This window comes from Cibotium barometz, chromosome 12 (genome assembly GCF_041138505.1).
Source record: "Cibotium barometz isolate CiBa-2024 chromosome 12, ASM4113850v1, whole genome shotgun sequence".
Classification (NCBI taxonomy): Eukaryota; Viridiplantae; Streptophyta; class Polypodiopsida; order Cyatheales; family Cibotiaceae; genus Cibotium; species Cibotium barometz.
The window spans coordinates 42,130,926-42,153,095 of record NC_141057.1 but is presented as its reverse complement, the minus strand read 5'-3'; the positions used below and the strand labels follow the sequence as shown (position 1 = coordinate 42,153,095).

General features: G+C 44.4%; 1 protein-coding gene across 2 annotated transcripts in view; it reads right to left on the bottom strand.

The window, feature by feature from the left end:
* The window catches only part of LOC147633422 (mediator of RNA polymerase II transcription subunit 15a-like), a 183,307-nt gene extending 161,354 nt beyond the window's left edge, over window positions 1-21,953 (bottom strand). For both annotated transcript variants that reach the window (XM_086806491.1, XM_086806492.1), the window contains exons 1-3: window positions 21,632-21,953; window positions 20,962-21,073; window positions 20,729-20,858 (exon numbers count right to left, since the gene is read on the bottom strand). In XM_086806491.1, the coding sequence (XP_086662617.1) occupies window positions 20,729-20,858; window positions 20,962-21,073; window positions 21,632-21,693 (304 nt within the window). In that variant the 5' untranslated portion in view covers window positions 21,694-21,953. The remainder of the gene's footprint in view (window positions 1-20,728; window positions 20,859-20,961; window positions 21,074-21,631) is intronic.
* Between the last annotated feature and the right edge of the window lie 217 nt (window positions 21,954-22,170).

Below are 22,170 nucleotides of genomic sequence, written 5' to 3'. Positions count from 1 at the left end.
GCTGGCACCTCCACTTATTCAGGGGTATGTATTCTGGCTAGACATGAGTTGCAGCCTCAGTTAGCTTTTAATGACAGTAGTGGCAGATGGTTGGTTATACAATGCAATGTCAATGGGGATATACTTGAGTTTGCCTCTGTATATGCTTCGCAGACCTCTGCCATGAGGGCTTCTTTATGGGACTCCTTATCCAGATATCCATGGAGGTCCAATGCATTCATCTGTGGAGATTTTAACAATTCCCCTCTGCCAAGAGATAACACTACTTCTAAATCTCACATGTTATCTTTGGAAAGGCAGCAATGGGAGAGTATGCTTCTTGCGGTGCAGGCTGAAGACTTATGGCTGCTCCTCCAGGAAACCTTGCCCGGATACACTTTTCATCACAATGCATTCACCACATACTGGGCAAGGTTAGACAGATGGTACCTCTTTTATCCTCATCAATTTGCAGATTTCAGTCCTCATCTCTCCATTGACTTTTCCCTGGGATTATCAGATCATGCTCCGCTTTGGATGGATTTACACATTGGCCTGCCTTTGGATGATTTGCCTTCCCATTCTAGCAGGCTACTGCATGTAAATCAGGCCTATTTAAGGCACCAACATTTCCAGCAAATGATTAAACTTGCAATACAGCCTTTGTTTCAGCATGCCCAGGAGGATATCAATTATGCATGGGACAGCCTGGTTACCAGACTGCAGAATATCATTTGCAGCTATGGCAAGTGGTATATGTCTGAATGGAGAAATAAGATCAAAGAAGCAAAAAGGACAGCACAACAACTGACTGAATTTTCTCAGTCAAGACCTCTCTCTGAGGATGAACAGGAAGCTCTTTCACATGCTCATTTTCAATTGAATGCCAATGATCAGAGAAAATTGCATAAATGGCAGATCAGGGCGAGAACGAAGCCCCTCATGGATAAGGGCCTTTCATCCAAAGCTTTCTTTCAGGGCCTGCATGCTACTCGTAAGAAAAATTCATGCCTACGAGTTAGAAAGCTGGATGGCTCATGGACGCACTCTTTCTCTGATCTCCAAGATGAATGCCATAATTATTTTCAGAACATGTTCTCCCCTCCTGGCTCCCCATCAAATCAAATGATTGATGCTAGGACTGAATTCCTTCGACATGTCTCTGAAATAGTGGATAAGGATGCTGCTCTTACCATGGAGGGATCTTTCACTGCCACAGAGCTTGAGAATGCATTGTTTCACCTTAGCAGACATAAGTCTCCTGGTTGGGATGGCCTTACGGTGGAATTCTATATTGTCTTTTGGGATGACTTGAAAGAAGTCCTATTACAGATGATCAATGCAGCCTGGCAGGCAAACCAGATGCCACACTCATGGTTCTCTCCTTTGGCCTGGGCAAGTGGTGAATTCAAAAGATGCAGTCAGGCATTTGGGATATCCAATAGGATGGCATATTACTAGGAAGCAGCAGCTCAAATGGGTCTTACAAAGACTGCAACATAAATTGGATTTCTGGAAGATATCTACCTGGCCGCTTCATGTCAGGCTCAGAATAGTGCAGTCTATTGTAATGTCATATGTGCAATTTTATTTGCCATTGTTACATTGGTCCTCTCGGGATATTTCAGCCTTTATGTCACAAGCCATGGAAATACTCTGGAGAACAAAAGCGGCAGTGAAAGCATTAAGACTGATGAAGATGGAATTGTTAAGGGTCGGTGTGTATGTGTTTTTATCGCCGGGACTGTCCTACCTCGTGCCCCCTGTTGCACGATTCAGCCTTTCCCTGCCCTACTTTTCCCACAACTCTATAGTGTCCTTTTGCAGTTTTTCTGCCGCCTTCCTGCACCTTTTCTGCCTTACTGTTTCTATTCCACTTTCCTTCTTGCCTTCGTAACTCCTTTTGTCAATATCGGCCTGTTCCTTTTCACAGCCTTTCCCTTTCCGTGGTTCTATCAATGGCTTCAGCTTTAGATGTTTGTACATATGCCCGAAAAGAAAGATCTGCAGATGCTAAGCGCCGCCTATCAGAGCCGGCTTTACAAGATGATGCATTTACGTTGGAAGCTCAGTATGTGTTTGATACCCTTAAGGATGACTTTCAGCAGTCACGACAAGAATGGGGCAAACTGATTCCAGAGGTCACCTACAAATTGAAGTTGCCGTCCCTGGTAAACCCTCTCAGAAAGTTGTCTCAAACTGCGGTTATAATATTCTTTCCAGGAAGAATCCCTGCGGCTAGCGATGTCGCGCAGTGGATTAAGTCCATCCTTGGAGGATGCTTTGTAGAGGGAGTGTATTTTGCTTCCAGAGGCTTTTATGAGGTGCATTTATCAGATGCTTCATGCAAGCAGTGTTAGAAGTCATCTCCTGTCTAGATTTATACACCAGGGCCTTTGTTGTGGGTGTGCCCGCCCTTATGAGGTGTTTTCCCATTTTTCCCCACTCTCCGTATTTTTCCCCTATTTTTTCCCATTTTTCTGAGGCTTGGGAGGGCTGCCAGAGGGTGCCAGGAGCAGTACAGTGCTGGCCGACTGGATGTTTATCAGTCGTGGGCACTCTTACTGCTGGCCGACTGGTTTTGATCAGGTTTTGGCACCAGATAGCTGGCCGACTGCATTTATGCAGTCGTGGACTTCTTTTATCAGTCGTGGGCTTCTCTTATGCTGGCCGACTGCCCTCTAGGGGAGTATATATAGGTCCTCAGCCCCCATACCTCATTTGTATCATATTCGGGATCTTCTTGTGTATATCAGAGCAGAGTTACACGCCTACATCTCTCTCTTTTTGTGCTGTTTTTTCTGCCAGCGTTTTTGCTCGTGTTCCCAGATTTGGTCATCATCTCCGCTGCATATTCTGACATGGTATCAGAGCCCTAGGCTCTAGATAGTTCTTGGGATTTGTGTGAGCAAGAGGGGGGCTGTTTTGTGGCTGATTGGTGGACTGTTTTGGACTGTTCGGGAAGAGGAGAAGCAAGAGTAAGGCGGGCTGATTTGCTGGACAGCCACTTGCAGGTATCAGTTCTTCTTTGTTCCCACCCACCCACCCTTTTCAGAGTACATCCCCGCTATGGCAGATCTGTTTGAGATGGGCGAGAGACATGTGAAGATCCCGACACTCCCCACGTTTCCGGTGGACCGTCAGTTGGACGGGAGCAACTACGGCATATGGAAGGTGATGATGGAATCCGTTCTGGAGTCCTACGATCTCGCCGATTTCGTCGTTGTTGGTGTTCCACGGCCGGAAGTAGAGGAAGGGGAGTTACCGTCGATCCGAAAGGACCGGGAGGCCCAGACACAGATGTGGGATCGTGTCAACGCCAGGGTCCGTTCGTTTATTTTCCTCAACTGCACACCACAGGTAATCAATCATGTAAAGCACATGACGCTGGCCAGAGGTATATGGCAGCATTTGGCTTCTCTGTACAACAGGGTATCACCCATGAAGAGGATTTCTTTGGAAGTACAGATGCGGGTTATGAGCCCTGCAAAGTCGGCGACGATGCGGGAGCATATTAACAAGCTGCAGGCTCTTCAGCAGGAAGTTCTCCAAGCTGGGAAGGAGATATCGTCAGAGGACATGGCCATACCGTTGCTGTCACATTTGCCCTCTTCGTACTCAGCATTCTACTCTTCGTTGATTACCAGTGGCAGGCTCAGCACCATCACGTGGGAGGAGCTTGTGCCCATGGTCTTGGACCAGGAGGAACGATTTACGAACCCTCCTCAGGGTGGAGGTTCGGAGGCCTTTACTGGCCAACGGTCGAAAGGCCGTAACTCGGGCAAGGGGAAGGCTTCATCGGAGAAGTCTTCTGAGAAGATGTCCGACGCTGACCGCGAGAAGCTAAAGGCAGAGAGGACCTGTAATGATTGTGGCGAGAAAGGCCACTGCTGGAGGCAGTGTCCCAAGCGGAAGACCGAGAAGGGTGAAGACTCCTCAGCAATCATGAAGACTCCGGCTTTTGTGCACCTGGAGGTGATGGACACCGATGCTTCATTTTCTTCAGACCGGGAGGAGATTGGAGGATTCTCCGCAACGGATACTCGGGAGTGGATTCTCGATAGTGGTGCTTCCAGGCACATGACTCCTTCCTGTTCCGGTCTACAGGATCTCTGCAGGTTTTCTGGTCATATTCTTACTGGGGATACGTCCACTATCCCAGTTCACAGTGAGGGCAGGATGGAGATAGTTCCCGATGGCAGAGGGGGGAAGCATTCCTCCCAGGTGTTGTATGTTCCGGCACTTCGTTTTCATCTGTTGTCAGTGCATCAGGTTTGCAAGACTGGCGTACGGGTGGAGTTTGATGAGCATTTTGTTGCTCTCCGGGACAAAGCAACAGGCCAAGTGGTTTGGGAAGGTGGAGTGGAGAATGGAGTCTACAGGCTTTCAGCACTCTCTCTCCCAGGTCCTCAAGATTGTGATGAGTGGCAGTGTGGTAATAGCTACTCAGGTGTGGATACGCTGCAGGTGCGGGCTTTCCGAGACCAGATGGTGGATAGCTTGCCAGTAGATGGCAGCAGTTGGCAGGAACTTTCCAGTACTGAGGTTGGTAGTTCTTGTGTTCGTGAGTCAGAGGAAGCTGAACAGGTCACTTATGCTCTGATGTCTCGTAGTGTTCGGGACATAGAACTTCCAGTAGTTGAGGATGTTCTTTCCACGGGGACCTTTCGGAAAGCCAGGCAGGTAGCAGGTGCTTACTTGGAGAAGGAGGTGGTTTCTCCAGGCTTTGTGGTTCCAGATTCAGAGGGGGTGGTTGACAGGTTTCATAAGGTTTCCAGGACTTGCTTGTGCACCGTAACAGGTGTTGATCCTTGTGAGCAGTGTGATGTCTCTGTGACTCAGAAGCTGTATGGTTCATTGATCTGGTTGATGGACACCGGATTGGACGGGAGCTTCCTGATGAGGCAGTTGAGCTCTTGGTTGCAGATGTCTCTTTGTGAGGCAGGATCGCGTTTCCTGTGGTTTCTGCGGCATGCGAAGGATCATGGACTCTTGTACACAGGAGGGGGATTGTTGGATGGAGTCCGACTCCACGGTTGGAGTGACTCGGTTTGGGGAGGAGATCCGGACACGAGGAGATCTACTTATGCCCGAGGAGCAGTTTTACGGAGCATGAGGAGGTTACATTGCAGGTTTGGGCTTCCACTGGAGGAACCCTTGGTCATCCAGAGGCACTTTGTTCGTGAACAGATTGTTGCTGATGACATCTTGCTGGAGTTCTGTTCGACGGAGGACAGTACGGTGGACCTCTTCACGAAGTCGCTCTCAGGATTTGCTCAGGCGGCACCCCAGCTCCCAGTGGTTGGTTACACAGCCAGGAGCTGAGAGGGGGTGTTAGAAGTCATCTCCTGTCTAGATTTATACACCAGGGCCTTTGTTGTGGGTGTGCCCGCCCTTATGAGGTGTTTTCCCATTTTTCCCCACTCTCCGTATTTTTCCCCTATTTTTTCCCATTTTTCTGAGGCTTGGGAGGGCTGCCAGAGGGTGCCAGGAGCAGTACAGTGCTGGCCGACTGGATGTTTATCAGTCGTGGGCACTCTTACTGCTGGCCGACTGGTTTTGATCAGGTTTTGGCACCAGATAGCTGGCCGACTGCATTTATGCAGTCGTGGACTTCTTTTATCAGTCGTGGGCTTCTCTTATGCTGGCCGACTGCCCTCTAGGGGAGTATATATAGGTCCTCAGCCCCCATACCTCATTTGTATCATATTCGGGATCTTCTTGTGTATATCAGAGCAGAGTTACACGCCTACATCTCTCTCTTTTTGTGCTGTTTTTTCTGCCTGCGTTTTTGCTCTTGTGTTCCCAAATTTGGTCATCATCTCCGCTGCATATTCTGACAAGCAGAGGCTTCTTGAGTTCTCTCCCCTGTTTTATGGGAGGCAAATGGTACATGCTATGCCCTGGTCCCCAAACAAGGACTATCAAAGTCTTATACGGCATCACTGCCCTGTATGGGTTGAGGTTGCAAACTTCCCGGACTATATGCGTGAAGAGTTGCCTGGCCTGGCTGCTTCCTTGGGACAAGTCATTTGTCCACCATGCCCCATGGGAAACCGTAACAGGTTCTGCATTCTCTGGGACACTGACATACCAACCCCTCCTTCTATTGCGGTGGAAGTTGAGGGAGTGCAATTGGGCAAAAAGTATTTTGAATTGAAGTGGGGTGTGTTTGCAGGTGCTTGTTTTGCCTGTCTCACAAGTTTGGGCATCTAGCCTCTGAATGCCCAATGGTTCTGCATCAGCCCCCCCCCCAAATGCCTTGCCACCCCAGACACGGGAAAAGAATGAGAATTTGCAAGTCAAGACAGCAAATACAAATGGAGCAAAGAATGCAAAATCAGTCAATCAAGTGCCCACACTTGCAGGAAAAGGAAAAGATAAAGGGAAAGAGAAGATGAAGGAAACTATGGGGATTGATCAGGACGGTTTTAAACAACCCAAGAAGGTGGTTGTATTGAAGCAACGCCCCCTTCAATCTCGTCAATGGGATGCTTCTTCTCCCTCACCAGGACAAACTTCTACTTCAGCCTCTGCTCCTATCCTTCAAAATTGGGTGGGCATACTGAAGAAGGGCATCCCCATATGTGATTCAGAAGAAGAGGAAAATGCTATGTCTTTCATGGGCAATGAAGGCATGCAGCCTATGCAGGCAGAGGCCTAGCCTCTCTGATATCTGGTTCTTATCCTCACACTCTGCTGTACATACCTTTTCATGGTTCAAACACTTAAGTGCTTTACATACAATGTACAAAGCCTCTACAATGTCTCAAAGTGGAGGCTATTATGGATTTATGTACATAAAATGCAGCCAGATATTGTTTGTTTGCAAGAGCATAATCAACACTCCATGGCTGGACATCATGGTTTTTTGCACGGCTATGATATATATTATGCTGGTACTGCTACCTATTCAAGTGTATGCATACTGGTTAGACATGAGTTGCAGCCTCAGTTGGCCTTCAATGACAATAGTGGCAGATGGATAGTAATACAATGCAATGTTAATGGTGATATTTTTGAGTTTGCATCAGTCTATGCCTCCCAGACCTCTGCCATGAGGGCTTCGTTGTGGGATTCTTTATGCAGATATCCATGGAGATCCAATGCATTCATTTGTGGGGATTTTAATAATTCCCCTCTGCCTAGAGATAATACCACTTCACAATCTCATATGCTATCATTGGAAAGGCACAAATGGGATGACATGCTTCTTTCTGTGCAGGCTGAAGATTTATGGGTACTTCTCCAAGGGTCAGTCCCTGGATATACTTTTCATCATAATGCACTTACTACGTATTGGGCAAGGCTTGACAGATGGTATTTGTTTTATCCACAACAATTTGCAGATTTTAGCCCTCATCTCCTTATAGATTTCTCATTGGGCTTGTCAGATCATGCTCCATTGTGGATGAATTTGCAGCTTGGCATGCCTCTGGATGATTTGCCTTTTCTCTCCAGTAGATTATTGCATGTTAATCGGGCTTATTTCCAACATCACAACTTTCAGCAAATGATCAGATTTGCCATTCATCCTTTGCCAGTTCATGCCCAGGAGGACATAAATTATGCTTGGGACAGCTTCGTCTCTCGTATTCAGAATGTCATTAGGGAGTATGGCAAATGGCATATGACAAAATGGAGGAATGAGGTTAAATGGGCAAAAAGGACAGCACAACATTTGACTGAATTTTCTCAGTCGAGGCCACTCTCTGATTCAGAAAAGGATTCCCTTTCACATGCACAATTTAAACTTACTGTTAATGATCAGAGGAAATTGCACAAATGGCAGATTAGGGCAAGAATGAAGCCCCTCATGGATAAGGGCTGCTCTTCAAAATCCTTTTTCCAGGACTTGCATGCTACTCGAAATAAAAATTCATGTCTAAGGGTTAGGAAACTGGATGGCTCTTGGACTCGCTCTTTCTCTGATCTCCAAGACGAATGCCACAATTATTTCCAGAAATTGTTATCTGCTCCTGGTTCCCCATCAAATCAAGTGACTGATGCCAGGACTAAATTTCTTCAATATGTTTCTGGAATAGTTGAAATGGATGATGCTCTTACCTTGCAGAGGCCTTTTACTGACACAGAACTTGATAATGCGTTGTTCCACCTCAGCAAATACAAGTCCCCTGGCTGGGATGGCCTTACAGTGGAATTTTATATTTCTTTTTGGGATGATTTGAAAGAGGTCCTTTTGCGAATGATCAATGTGGCCTGGCAAGAAAATCAGTTGCCGCACTCTTGGAAGCATGGTATAGTCAAGCTTGTCCCCAAAAAACATCTGTGTGATCATATATCAGATTGGAGGCCTATTACTTTGATGCCTGTACTTTACAAACTTATTGCCAAAATGATTGTACATAGGCTTCACAGGATACTGCATGCAGGACTTCATCCTCATCAGTATGGTTTTGTGCCGCGAAGACAAGTCCATGACAATATATCCAATGCCTTGACTACAATTGAATATGCTAAGTATTCGCATCAAGATGTGCTTATATTGCAGGTGGATATTGCTAAGGCATTTGACAATGTTCAATGGGATTTCATCTCTCAGATCATGACAAAGTTGGGCTTTGGTCCCAAGATGGCAAATGCTGTTTACTGGCTTTATTCTGGCTCTACTACTCAGTGCATTCTTGGGCGCCATCTGTCTCGGTCATGGATATTGGGTCGATCAGTTAGACAGGGCTGCCCTCTCAGAGCTCTCTTCTTTGCCATTGCGACCCATCCTCTTTGATGTATCTTGATCATCTTACAAACACAGGACAGATGACTGGTCTCAAAATCCCAGGGGCTACATCTTTTTTGGCACAAGCATATGCTGATGATTCCTTCTTCATGCCACAGAATTCTCCTCAGGAACTTCGCATGCTTATGGCCACTCTTTCTTTATATGGGTTGGCAGCGGGATTGCATGTCAATTTTGACAAATCTAAATTACTCCCCCTGAAACAATGTGACTGGCATTCTATTCTTTGGCCGGGTCAGGTGGTGCATTCCAGAGATATTGTCAGGCATTTGGGATATCCCATAGGATGGCATATCACCAGAAAGCAGCAGTTAAAATGGATTTTCCAAAGACTTCAACATAAACTGGAATACTGGAAGATTTCTACTTGGCCTCTTCATGTCAGGCTCAGAATAGTACAATCCATTGTGATGTCCTATGTCCAGTTCTATTTGCCCTTGCTGCATTGGTCTTTCAGCTTTTATGTCTCAAGCTATGGAGATATTATGGAAGACAAAAACTGCTGTGAAAGCATTGAGACTGATGAAGATGGAAATGGTGTGCTCCCCAAGGATGCATGGTGGACTTAATGTCCTCAATATAAAATATCATGTACTTGCAAGGAAGGCTACACTTTCTTCCGTCAACAGCAGCCATGGACTTGTATGTTAGCATCCATGTGTGTCAACATGAGGACTTGTGCTTATGGTCGTTGGATTACGGATCATTGGGAGGTTGTGATTGGGAGATTTGTAGGGAGGATACCTAGTTGTCCTTTCTCTACTGCCCTCATACTTGACTGGAAACAAGTTCTCTCTAAGGTCAAATGGGCTCCTGATAATTGCTTGGAGACAAACTCGATGAGGAAAGAAAGTATTCATTGGAGTGCCATCTTTGACACTCCACTTGCTTTACAGGAACCTATTAGGGCATACAATCTTATGAAATTGGGAATTAGGTACATACATGATGTGGTAGATGATCGGGGATATGTCTTATCCTTTCCCCGGGCCACTGCTTCCTATGCATTGGGAATGCATCATAGGTTGATATGAAAGAAAATTGCTGATCTATTGCATCCTTTTTTACCTATTCCACCCATGGCTGACACAGACAGGCTTATGGATTGGCAATTGCAGCCATCTACTACATGCATTCATCTTATTCCCCTTCCTGCCTTAACCTCCATCAACGCCTATAGGCTTCTTCAGCCTGCCCCATGGATTCATCAACATGCTAATTCTCTGTGGCATATAAGGAAGCCCCTCTCATGGTGGCGGAAGAATCTCCAGATGTTGTGGAAGTGTAAAATGCCATTGAAACAAAGACTTTTTCTTTGGAGATGTTTGACAGGCACATTGTCAGTGGGGGTCATACTTGCTAAACGTCACATTGCACCTTCCACATGTCTAAGATGTCAGGCTCCCTCAGAGACTGTTCTTCATCTGCTTTGGCACTGCCCTTGTTCCAGGATCCTCCTCAGGAGAATTTCATATTTTCTTCGGCTCCGTTTCCCGAGACACAGATTTGGGAAACATTTCTGGCTTTGTGGCAGATATATGCGGTCCTTGTCCCAATACTCACTATTTCTCTCTTGGGTGAGATATTGGGCTCTTTGGACAATTTGGAGTGAGCATAATTTGGCATACTTGGGTCGGCAGAATCACCAGTCATATGAATCCTTCAGAGCCTCATTGCGGCAATCCTTATATGATGCCTGCCATGAGGGTGATATGGATGCTTCTTGTTTAGAACTTTTCTCTTTATGTTTCTGACATTTGGGATACTCTCCGCTTCGGAGACTTCCCACCTTGTAAATTTATGAGCATATAAATATACTGCACTGGATATTACCAAAAAAAAAATGTGTGTGTGTGTGTGTGTGTGTGTGTGTGTGTGTGTGGTGCTGCTCGCCTGCTCCCTCGATCTGCTCGCCTGCTCCCTAGACTATCTGCTTGCCTGCTTTGGGTGAGTACGTGTGGTGAGGCGCCTCTTCCTGGACTGTGTCGGGCTCCTTCCTGGTCTGTTTTGGCCCTGCAGCTCTCTTCGCTCCCTTCTCTTGTTCCCAGTTGCGCTGTCTTATCATCATCAATCTGCTCTTCTTCCTGTCTTCTGCGACCTACGTACGTGTATAGGACTGTCTGTGTGTGCGTGTCTCTGTGTGTGTGTGTGAGCACCTCCAACAGGTCACTGTTTTTTCCCTTCTGTGTAAGATAGTTTTCCATAGAGCTGTCCCCTTTTTCTGATCTGTGCCTCTGCTGAATAGTCTCGATGGCAGAAACAAGCAAGTTTTATATCAAGAGAGCTCTTTCTCCTGAACCTAAAAGACAATTAAGGGAAACTCTGCCCCCCATAGCTCCTTCATCTGAAGATGCTTCCTATGTTTTTGATATGTTGAATGAGGATTTTCAACAAAGTAGAAGAGAATGGATACTACCTGCTCCGGAACTCACCTACAAGATGAAGTTGCCTTCTCTTGTGCATCCTCTGAAGAAGCTCTCTCAAACTGCAGTCATCATCTTTTTTCCAGGTAAAATACCCTCGGCTAATGATGTGGGACAATGGGTGAATTCTCTCCTAGGTGGATGCTATGTAGAAGGAGTCTATTTTGCCTCCAGAGGATTTTATGAAGTTCATCTCTTGGATGCATTGACAAAACAAAAGATGCTGGAAATGTCCCCTTTATTTTTTGGTCGTCAAATGGTGCACATCATGCCCTGGTCTCCTAATAAGGATTATCAGAATCTCATCAAACATCACTGCCCTGTATGGGTTGAAGTCATTGATTTCCCAGATTACATGGGAACAGAGCTTCCAGGCTTAGCGATGACATTGGGACAAGTGATCTGTCCCCCTCGTCCCACAGGTAACAAAAATCGTTTTTGCATCTTATGGGATACTGATAGACCAACCCCCTCTTCTATTGCAGTTGAGATTGAGGGTGTTAATTTGGGAAAGAAATATTTCACTTTGAAATGGGGCATTTTTGCTGGAGCTTGTTTCTCCATTCCTCCGCCATCTAATAAAGGAGGTCAAAAGACTTATGTGGAAAAGATTGAAGCTAAAGGAGCAAAGCCTTCAGTTCCTACAGGGAACCAAGCCAATTTAGCCCAAAACAAGGATAAAGGAAAAAGCAAGCTAGTGGAAAATAATTCATCTTCTCATGAGGGTTGGCAGAATGCAAAGAAGACAGTGCCTCTCAAACAAAGACCTCTCCAATCTCGCAACTGGGATGCTTCTGCTCCATCTCCTGGTCAACCTTCTACCTCTTCGGACAGCCCCATCTCAAAGGCATGGGTCAATGCAGTTAAGAAGGGTATTCCACTTTGTGAAGAAGATGATTTAGTCAGGGAATTGGATTTTGAGGGTCAGCAAGACCCTGTGGCAATGGCAGAGGCTTGATGCCTCCCTTTCTCTTTCAGGACTGTTCATCTCTTGTACATATTTTCATGCGTACTTCTCTTAAATGTTTTTCTTATAATATACAGGGCCTCTGCAATCAGCATAAATGGAGGCTCCTATGGCATTATATAAACAATACTCATCCTGATGTTGTGTGTCTGCAAGAGCATAATCAGCATTCTTTTGCTGGCCAGCATGGGTTCTTTTCACACTATGATATATTTTATGCAGGATCTGGACAATTCTCTGGGCTGTGCATTTTAGCCAGGCATGATCTGCAGCCCTGTGTAGCATATAATGATCCTTGTGGCCGATGGATGATTATCCAATGCATGATCAATGGAGAGATTTTTGAAAGACTCCTTGTATGCCTCTCAAATTTCAGCTTCCAGAGCTCAAATGTGGGACTCCATTAACCAATATCCTTGGTCTTCAAATGCTCTACTTTGTGGTGATTTTAATAATTCCCCTCACTGGAAGGACAATACCACACATAAATCCCATATGATTCCCTCTGAAATCCAGCGATGGGAACATATGACTTCTTCTCTTCATACTGCAAATTTATGGACAGCAACTCACCCTTCGGTTTTGGGATTCACATATCATCATAATGCTTTTACAGAATATTGGGCCAGGCTTGATAGATGGTATCTTATTCATGCTCAGCAATATGATGATTATACATGTCAAATGTGGACTGATTATTCTCAACAACTATCTGATCATACTCCACTTTGGCTCAACCTTTCTTTTGGTATGCCTCTGGATGACATTCAGCTCTCTTTAGTCAGACATTTGCAGGTTAATCAATTATATCTTTCTCATGAAAAATTCCAGCAAATGATCAGATTGGCTTGTAAGCCATTGTTATCTCATGCTCAGGAGGATCTGGATTTTGCTTGGAACTCTTTTGTACATCGTATTCAAAATGTCATTAAGGAATATGGAAGATGGTACATGGCAGAAACCAGACAGCATATCCAGTGGGCAAAATTATACAAGCAGTCCTTGGTACAGATTAGCCATCAAAGGTCTCTTTCTGCTTCTGAACAGAATTCATTGTCTTGTGCTTCTTCCATAATTGATGCTAATGATAAACGCAAGCTTTCCAAATGGCAGACAAGGGCTAGAGTTAAACCTATGCTAGATAAGGGCTGCTCCTCGAAATCTTTCTTTCGAAACTTACACACGTACAGACAAAGTCAATCTATCATGAGAGTCAGGAAATCGGATGGTCTTTGGACCCAGACTTTATCTCAGCTAGAAAAACAATGTCTGGATCATTTTCGGCTTCTTTTTTCTCTACCATCTTCTTCTACATCTCAGGCTGCATTGGCTCGGAGCAGATTTATTGAGCTTGTTTCTCCTATTGTTTCTGTGCAAAAAGCTTCAATGCTGGAAATGTCCTTTTCGGATACAGAATTGGATGAAGCCCTCAAGCATTTGGGTAAACATAAATCCCCAGGTTGGGATGCTTTGACGGTTGAATTTTTTGTAGCCTTCTGGGCTGAATTGAAGGGTCCAATCTTGAAGCTCGTTAATGTAGCCTGGCAGCATCAACATCTTCCCTCATCTTGGAAGCATGGTCTGGTTAAGCTTCTTCCCAAAAAACCCCTGTGTGAGACAATGGATGACTGGAGGCCTATCCTTTGATGCCTGTTATATATAAACTTATTGCTAAAATGTTGGTACACCGGATAAAGGATATCCTTCATGATGGACTTCATCCCAGGCAATATGGTTTTGTTCCAAGAAGGCATATACATGATAATATCTCCAATACTCTCATTGCAATGGAATATGCAAAATACTCTGCTCAAGATGTCTTGGTCATGCAGGTGGATGTGGCAAAGGCATTTGATACGGTGCAGTGGGATTATGTTTCTCAAATCATGTCTAAACTTGGTTTTGGGCCAAAGCTAGTTAATGTCATATATTGGCTTTACTCAGATTCCACTGCTCAATGCTTTATAGGGAAACATTTGTCTGAGTCTTGGACTCTAGAACGATCAGTTCGACAGGGATGCCCTCTCAGTGCTCTGTTCTATGCTATTGCTTCGCATCCTTTGCTTCTTTACATGGATCATCTGGTTGATACTAGACAGTTAGAGGGGCTTCAGATTTCTGGTTCACGGCCTTTCATTGCACAGGCTTATGCAGATGATTCATTCTTCATGCCAAAGAACAGTCCTTTGGAGCTTCGTCTATTGATGGATACTCTTTCAGATTTTGGGTTGGCAGCTGGTTTAAAAATTAATTTTCAGAAATCAAAACTCTTACCTCTCAAGCATTGTGACTGGCATGCTATCCTGTGGCCTGGCCAGATTATTTATCCGGAAAGCATAGTAAGACACTTGGGCTATCCCATTGGCTGGAAAATCAGAAATAAGCAACAAATATCTTGGGTGCTAAACAAAATTAAGGACAAATTAGAATATTGGAAGATCTCCACTTGGCCATTACATGTACGGCTTCGAATTGTTCAGTCCATTGTTCTGGCTTATGTCCAATTCTACCTTCCTCTCTTACATTGGTCATCTCGAGATCTTTCTTCTTTTATGTCTCAAGCCATGGAGATTTTTTGGAAAACTAAGCTTCATAAAAAAGCTTTAAGGTTGCTCAAAATGGAGCTGCTTTGCTCGCCAAAAATGCATGGTGGTTTGAATATTATAAACATCAAATTTCATGTGCTGGCAAGAAAGATCACTATGCTCAAAACCTTTTTTCAACAAGAGCAGCCTTGGTCTATCATGTTGGCAATTCTGTGTGGTCGGATGCGCACAAATGCTTATGGTCGTTGGTTGGTTGATCCATCGGAAGTAGTGCTTGGCAAATTTCAAGGTAAAATCCCTGGTTGTCCATTTTCTACTTCCTTGATTCAAGATTGGAAGAAAGTGCTCTCTCGCATCAAATGGTCTCCCCATCCTGCTTCTATAGCTTCCTCGCTTCGAATGGAAAGCATACATTGGAGTGCTGTTTTTTACTCTCCCCTTGCTGTACAACAACCAATCAGAGCTTACAATCTTATGAAATTGGGCATCCGGTTCATTGACGACGTAGTGGATACTACAGGGCAAATTCTTGATATTACCTCCTCCATGGATTGCTCAGCATGCTAATTCTCTTTGGCATCTGGATAAGTCTTTAGCTTGGTGGAAAGCAAAACTAACATTGATATGGAAGTTGAAAATGCCATTGAAACAGAGACTCTTTCTCTGGAGATGCATTGTCGGTATTTTTCCAGTGGGAGTGAAATTGGCTCAAAGAAGGATTGCCTCTCCTATTTGTCTAAGATGTCATCATACTACTGAGAGTGCTCCGCATTTATTGTGGTCTTGTTCATATTCCAGAAACCTTCTAGACAAGATCTCCTATTTTTTATCTCTCAGATTTCCTGCACACAGGTTCTACAAGTTTTTCTGGATGTTTGGCACCTTATCAGCTTCTTTGTCACAGTATTCTCTTTTCTTCCATTGGATCAGATACTGGGCCTTATGGACCCTCTGGCTACAGCGAAATCATACATATCTGAATTCACCCCTTCAGCACCCTTATGAGTTCTTCCGAGCCTCGTTGCGGCAGTCCTTATATGATGCCGTGCATGAGGGAGATTTGGATGTTTCTTGTGTTCAGCTTTTCTTTTACTGTTTCTGATGGATAGGGCATAGGCTCTTTTCTTAAGCACTGCCCTGATCTTGCATAGAACTTTTTTACTGCTGTTTTTAAGTTCTAGGGTTTAGACATCCTCCTGATGTCAAACCCTTTTGTACATTTATGATATAATGCAATTTCAACTGGTTTTACAAAAAAAAAAAGGTGTGTGCGTGTGTGATTGGTCAAGAAAGCTCAAAGTCTATATCTAATATCCTTGGTTAGACAAGGAGTGATGTATCAACACATATCACATTCTACATTTCAGTCTATCTAAGAATTTTAAAATTAGCACTCACAACATAAACAATGTCTAAACATACCCAAATACACCATGATTGGAATTTGACAATTCAAGTAGATAGAACATCATAGTAGAAACACATGATAAATCAAAATCAAATGACAATGTCACATGTCACATGTCTGATGTCATGAACGCATAAGCGCTATACAAAGCGAACATGATAAATAGAAACAAGGTGAGGAAGGTGAGAATTACATTCTCACAATGGCCTGCCTATAATATAAAGAGGAATGAGATATTAAATTAGTGAATAAAATAAAAGAGAGTCTAGAGAAAAAAAACCGCTAGACTGAGAAAGGTAGAGAGAGGAGGAGAAAGTTAACTCCCACTTTTTGGGGGTAGACTCTAGAGAGAGGTAAAGAGAGCTACTAAAAGCTGCAAGTTGATTCTAAGAAGAGAGAGAGAAGGCATACTAAAGAGAGAGAGAGAGAAAGAAAGAAAGAAAGAAAGAAAGAAAGATATATTAACGTCTGCAAAAGGCCAAAATTGGCCTATGAGACACTGGCAAACAAAATGCTCCTCTGTCTCTACCCCCGTCTGGCATAATCTACAAATGCGATCTGCTCGAGGGATGCGTGCTGCTCTCCCAGTCTCGATCTCTAGTTGGTGTGATGAGACCCTTAGTCGCCCAATGGCTACTATAGCTCCATGTGATAAGTGGACCTCCAAGTATCGTGGTCGCTGGATGAAGCCGTTTGTGGAGGTGCTCAAGAAGTGGTCTCTGTAGTAGAGCATCTTCATCGGGAGTGGCTGACTGGGAGATAGCCAAGTCTCCTGTATATGGCCCTGCCAAATGTCATGTCTCATGACTTTGTTCCTCTCTGTCTGAGAGAGGCGTTTGTGTGGTGCAGCTAGGTCATACTGTAAGGGTGGAAATCTGTCAATATCAATCCTGTGACAGCTAGGCGAACCTGCTCTGATACCAAAATGTAGGGTTTGAACTGTTAGGGTTAGGGTTTGGAAGGCACTTCAACAAGAGGCGTGAGAGTCAGAGAGAGGAACACGACTGCTCATGTATTGATTGTGATAAAATGAAGTACAATAGCCACATAAAAGGATGTGACCTAATAGTGTGTTCACATGGTCCGGCCATAAATAGTGCCAGGTGGACCAAATCACTTATAAACCTTTATAAGTGAAACTAAGCTAAAACTGGGGAAAAAAACCTCCACTAACTGAAGTAAAAAGTGCCCCAGTAACCTGCTGATGATCACTAGCACTCCCCTGGGTGCATACACAGCATAAAACCCAACATGAATGTGGGAAATGAGTGGTATTTCTGAGAATTTTTCTTTCGGTCCTTTTGTTCTTTGTTGTTTTGAGGCCCCTTACCCTCGGTAGATGATTGTTGGGTAGATGACTGCTGCTGGGGCTTAGGACTAGACTGTACCTGCTTGGGCTTACCTGTGTTTAGCATCAATTCCTGATTCTGAGCGAGAGTCAATGCCCGTGCATAAGTCTGAGGCTCAAAATTTCGGACTGGGTACCTAATGTTTGTGTCTAAACCTCTAATGAATTGTTTTAGCTTGTCTTCTTCCAATATACCCAATTGCTGGGCCATGGTAATGACCTTATTGGAATAGGTCAAAATAGGGCAACCACCCTGAGTGAGTTTGTAAGAACCATCTCAGATCTGGTGAAAATGTTCTTCGTCATCTTTCCTTGTTTGTTCCTCCAAACCAAAGAACATTTTCGCCAGATCTGAGATGCCTTCTTTGGGCTTCTCCTTTTCTGCAGCAAGCTGCATCTTCAATGAATTTATTTGCTCCATCATTATTCTCAAGAGCTCTTCTATGCTTAGCGAAAGCATACTTTCTTTTGGTGTGTCGCTTTAGAGACTTCGTGTCTCCGCAACTTCCTATTGGCTTTCTTCTTGATATGATGTTGCCTCTATAACTTCCTATTGGCTTTCTTCTTGATGTGATGTCTCTCCCGACATGGTGCAAGCCTCGGTGGTTTTTTCGGACTGCAATTTTACCGTCCGCCGGATGCTCTCATTTCTTTAGGTACCTGAGTAAGTAACCAACCTAATGCTCTCATACCAATGTTACATGCATTGAGGTTGATCATGGCAATGCACAACAAGCCTTCTTTAAACCCTTACTTTGGTGAGATCTTTAGCATCCATTCACTGAGTAGAGAGAGAGAAGAGAATAGAAGAGAAAGTAGACGACACAGTACTAGGTCCCAAATACCCAATGAAGGGCTCCCCCCTGCAAGCAGGAGTATTTGCTTATATTATTTCTTTGGAGAACTGATGTACAATGTTTTAGAACAAGATCTAAGACTACCCAACGCGCAAGGACAAGGAAAGCCATGTGTCAGCTGAGAATCCACCAATCCAAGGGCACTGTAGAAGACTCTTCTCGGCCACTTATGCAAGTCCAGGATATGCTAGCCGAATGCTAAAGAGAACTTCACAGGGATTTTGCCTCGAGAGGTAGGAATCTGAATGCTGAATTTGATGACTGAAAACAGCTTGATGTCTTGACTTCTGATGAATGATTTATGCTTGAATCTAGGCACATGCTTTTATATGATGTTGGGTTACGGGTCGGCCAGTAGAAGCCCTGTCAGCCAGCACTTCTTGGACAAAAAAGCTATACATTTAATGTTAGCACTAACAATACATGTTATTGCCTCCACTTTCAGTGTTGATGGCCGACTGTATTCTGTTAGATGATGCCTAATGTTGGCCGACTGGAGGCCGACTTGAGCATGGTGCTCCCTACTGCTGTGCACCCTAGTGCAAGGTGCATGTGACATTACACAAGAATGAGTGTGCAAGGCCGAGTCATAGAAGACCTTCATAGTCAAGCACGCGGATGTAGAGTAGGTAAAGAGAACGTCAAGAATATCTTCCCGCTGAATTTGCTGATTTTGAGAGAAGAAATCAGCTTTTGATCAAATTGTCGGTGATAGAAATGCTCCAAAGCATTTTCAGTAGGTACATATAGCTGAAAAGGACTCCCAAGGGCTCGACAGCAGTGCCGGCTGATCCAAGAGTTGGAGAAGCAAGAAACCATGCCAAAAAGTATGTGTATGGGCTGGTTATGCTGAAAATTGTCTTCTTTCACCTCCTCATGAAAAAGGCGCCTACTTCCCTAGAAGGGACAGAGAGGATAAGCCTTTCCATACAAAATGGGTGGTCATTGAGCCACTTCAACAGGAGACACACCTTTCACATAAGTGGAGAGGGTGCCAAATAAAGTTGTCCACACTCTTTTATTTAAAAGAGTGGCTGATTTACGAGAGTTTGGCCGGCCACAATCCAATAAGTGCCCAAACTCACTTATAACCTGTCTGCCAAGTCTTTAATGAAGTGTGGATGCCCAAACTCACTTATAAGTTGTCTAGCCATACTTTAATGAAGTGTGGACCTGCAATGCAGCAGAATGAGCTAAAACATGAATAAGCTTAAACAGAGAGTTTAGAGTCACACCTACCACCTGTCTACAGACCACAAAGAGGTCAGAATACAGATTCACATGCACGGTTCATGATAGGACGTCCCCTGCCCGTAAACTAGAGAGGTGGTGACCGGAAGCAACAGGTCTTTTGTGGCTTCATGGATTTCAAGAAGGCCTTTGTGGCTTCATGGATTTCAAGAAGGCCTTTGACTCGAGCCAAGATCACGGCTTTTCGCTCACCTCCACGAGCTCAATTTTCCAATCAAGATGACATGAGGGGTGACAGAAATCTATGAGTCAATGACTAGCTGGGTTCAAGTCGCTAGGGGAGATTTGTTCAAATGAGGCTGCCCACTCTCGACTCTACGTTGATGAGATCTCAGACTTCATTGACAGACTCGAGGTTAAGGGTTATGGCTAGCACACAAAGTAGTGCCCATCCTCTTGTATGAAGATGGCAATCCTTATCTCACATTTGGCAAAGTGGGTGTAGAGACATCCGGATGCACTTCGGACTTTTTGTGAGGAGAGAAATTTCACAGTGAATCTTGGTAAAACCGAGTATACACTCTTTAACACACACACCAAGTGTATGACCACCTCACACCAAGTGGCAGCCACACACACACACACATTGAGTGGACAGCAAAACCCCACCCAAGCCTCTATCACAGATACCCCCCAAGCACCGGTGAGCCACATGGAGCAGATGGGACAGACACAGCAGACCGGTCCCCATGATCAATCCCGGGAGGTTCCTACTACTCGCACCCATGGAGATACCAAAGATCGGGTGCCTCCTTCCAAAGAGCCAGACACTCTCGCCTTCAGATATCCAAGCCCTCCACCCGTCAGCTCCAATTCTTCAACACCATAGGGAAGCACCATTGCAGGAGGTGGATATCACGGCCCTGTACTCCATCCAAGACACATGAAATTATATTTTTGCTTACTACATTGTATATAAACACAAGGACGTATGTAGTACATAGGCTCTAGTCATTTTCTTTTCATGTTGTCTTGACGTCCGGTTTACACACGGATTACATGTAGCATCTTGAGGTCTCACAAACCCTTTGGGTCTGTAATAGACGTTAATATAAGTTTTCTTTTCTCTCTCTCTCTAGCTAACTATCACACACTTGCATTTAAAATAAACCGTAAATGCTTTCACAAAAATGGAGGAAAACCCTAGGAGATCAGAGAAACCATATTCAAAGGTTTTTTTAAAAAAATTACAAGAATCCAAAGGCTGGCTGGAACTTTGGGCTGTTACATTCGAACTCGCCTGCAAAGCACCATTCGATCCATTCTGTGTCCGTTGCTCTAAGTTCAGCATCTTCAAAGAGATTTTTCTCAAGTAGTCATGCTGTAGCAAAGTGTTTTATAAAAACGTAAGAAACTTTCTTTGTAAATGTAGCAATTCATGGATATGCATGGGGGGGAGGGGGGGGGGGGTTCACATGCTGTACCTGGTCGGTGGCTGCGTAAAATATTTTCTCCTCGAAACGAGCAGCAATTTTAAAAAGCTCGTTCATGCCCTCTTGGCCCGAAAGGGGCATATGCCTTTGCAATGTATCCATTCTGTACAAAGCAACCAATCAAACACAACTTTTATAGTTGCATTTCAGCTATGCCAATTCACAGATATCGATTCAATCACCCTGACATATAAGACCCGAATGCAGAAGCAAAATATTTGCTTCTTTTTTTGTTTGGTATGATACCATCATCCTCACTCTGTTGTTTGCTCATATGCAAATAAAAAGGCGTTTTTTAACCCATGTGCTCGACCAAAGCATCTTACGATACCCTCAAATCAGCCTCACTCTGTTATTTGCTCTAATCCATACGAAAAAGGAAAGCATTCTCAATCCATGTGTGTGATCAAAACAGCAGCTCTCTCTCTCTCTCTCTCTCTCTCTCTCTCTCTCTCTCTGCGAGAACATCACACTCAAAAAAAGAGGGATTGAAGCCCAACAACTCAATCAATGGTCTTTTTCCATCGATCTTACGCACAGATTAGAAATTAAGATCAAAGTTACCATTACTACATCCTGATTAGACAGGCAGCAGAAAGCAAACAGGTGATGCGATCAACAGACCAAAGAAAGCTTGAAAAGCAGAAACGCAATGGCATACATCCTGTTCACAATCTTGTGGCGGGAGTCTTGGGTGAGGGTTGCTCTCCAATTGTTGTCCATGGCTATGGCTATGGAAGCCTCTGTTGTGCTTTTTTTGCTTTTTGCTATGGAAGCCTCTGTTGTGGATGCTTTTTGTTTGGGCGCTGGGAAATGAAGAGTAAAGCGGAGCGAACGAAATTCCCCCACGCACCCCCCCCCCCCCCCCCCCCCAAAAAAAAAAAAAACAAAACAAAACAAGAAAAAAAAAGGAAAAAAGTAGAAGCTCGTGGCCAATGGGGCCAATTCCCACGCTGGCAACACACAGTTGTAAATTCCTGTGTTATACAATTTTCAATTTTTATTTCAAGGTATCATAGAAACAAGCTCTGTGTGTCACATGGTATTTTTGGATTACATGCCATCACGTGTAAAAAAGGGCTCGAGTCGCATCATCAACATGTCAGTACCTATCTCGACACCTCAAGCGTGCGACACATGAGCCCACCAGCACAAACAAACAAATGACCTCACAAACAGAGTCCTAAGACCCAAACTTGA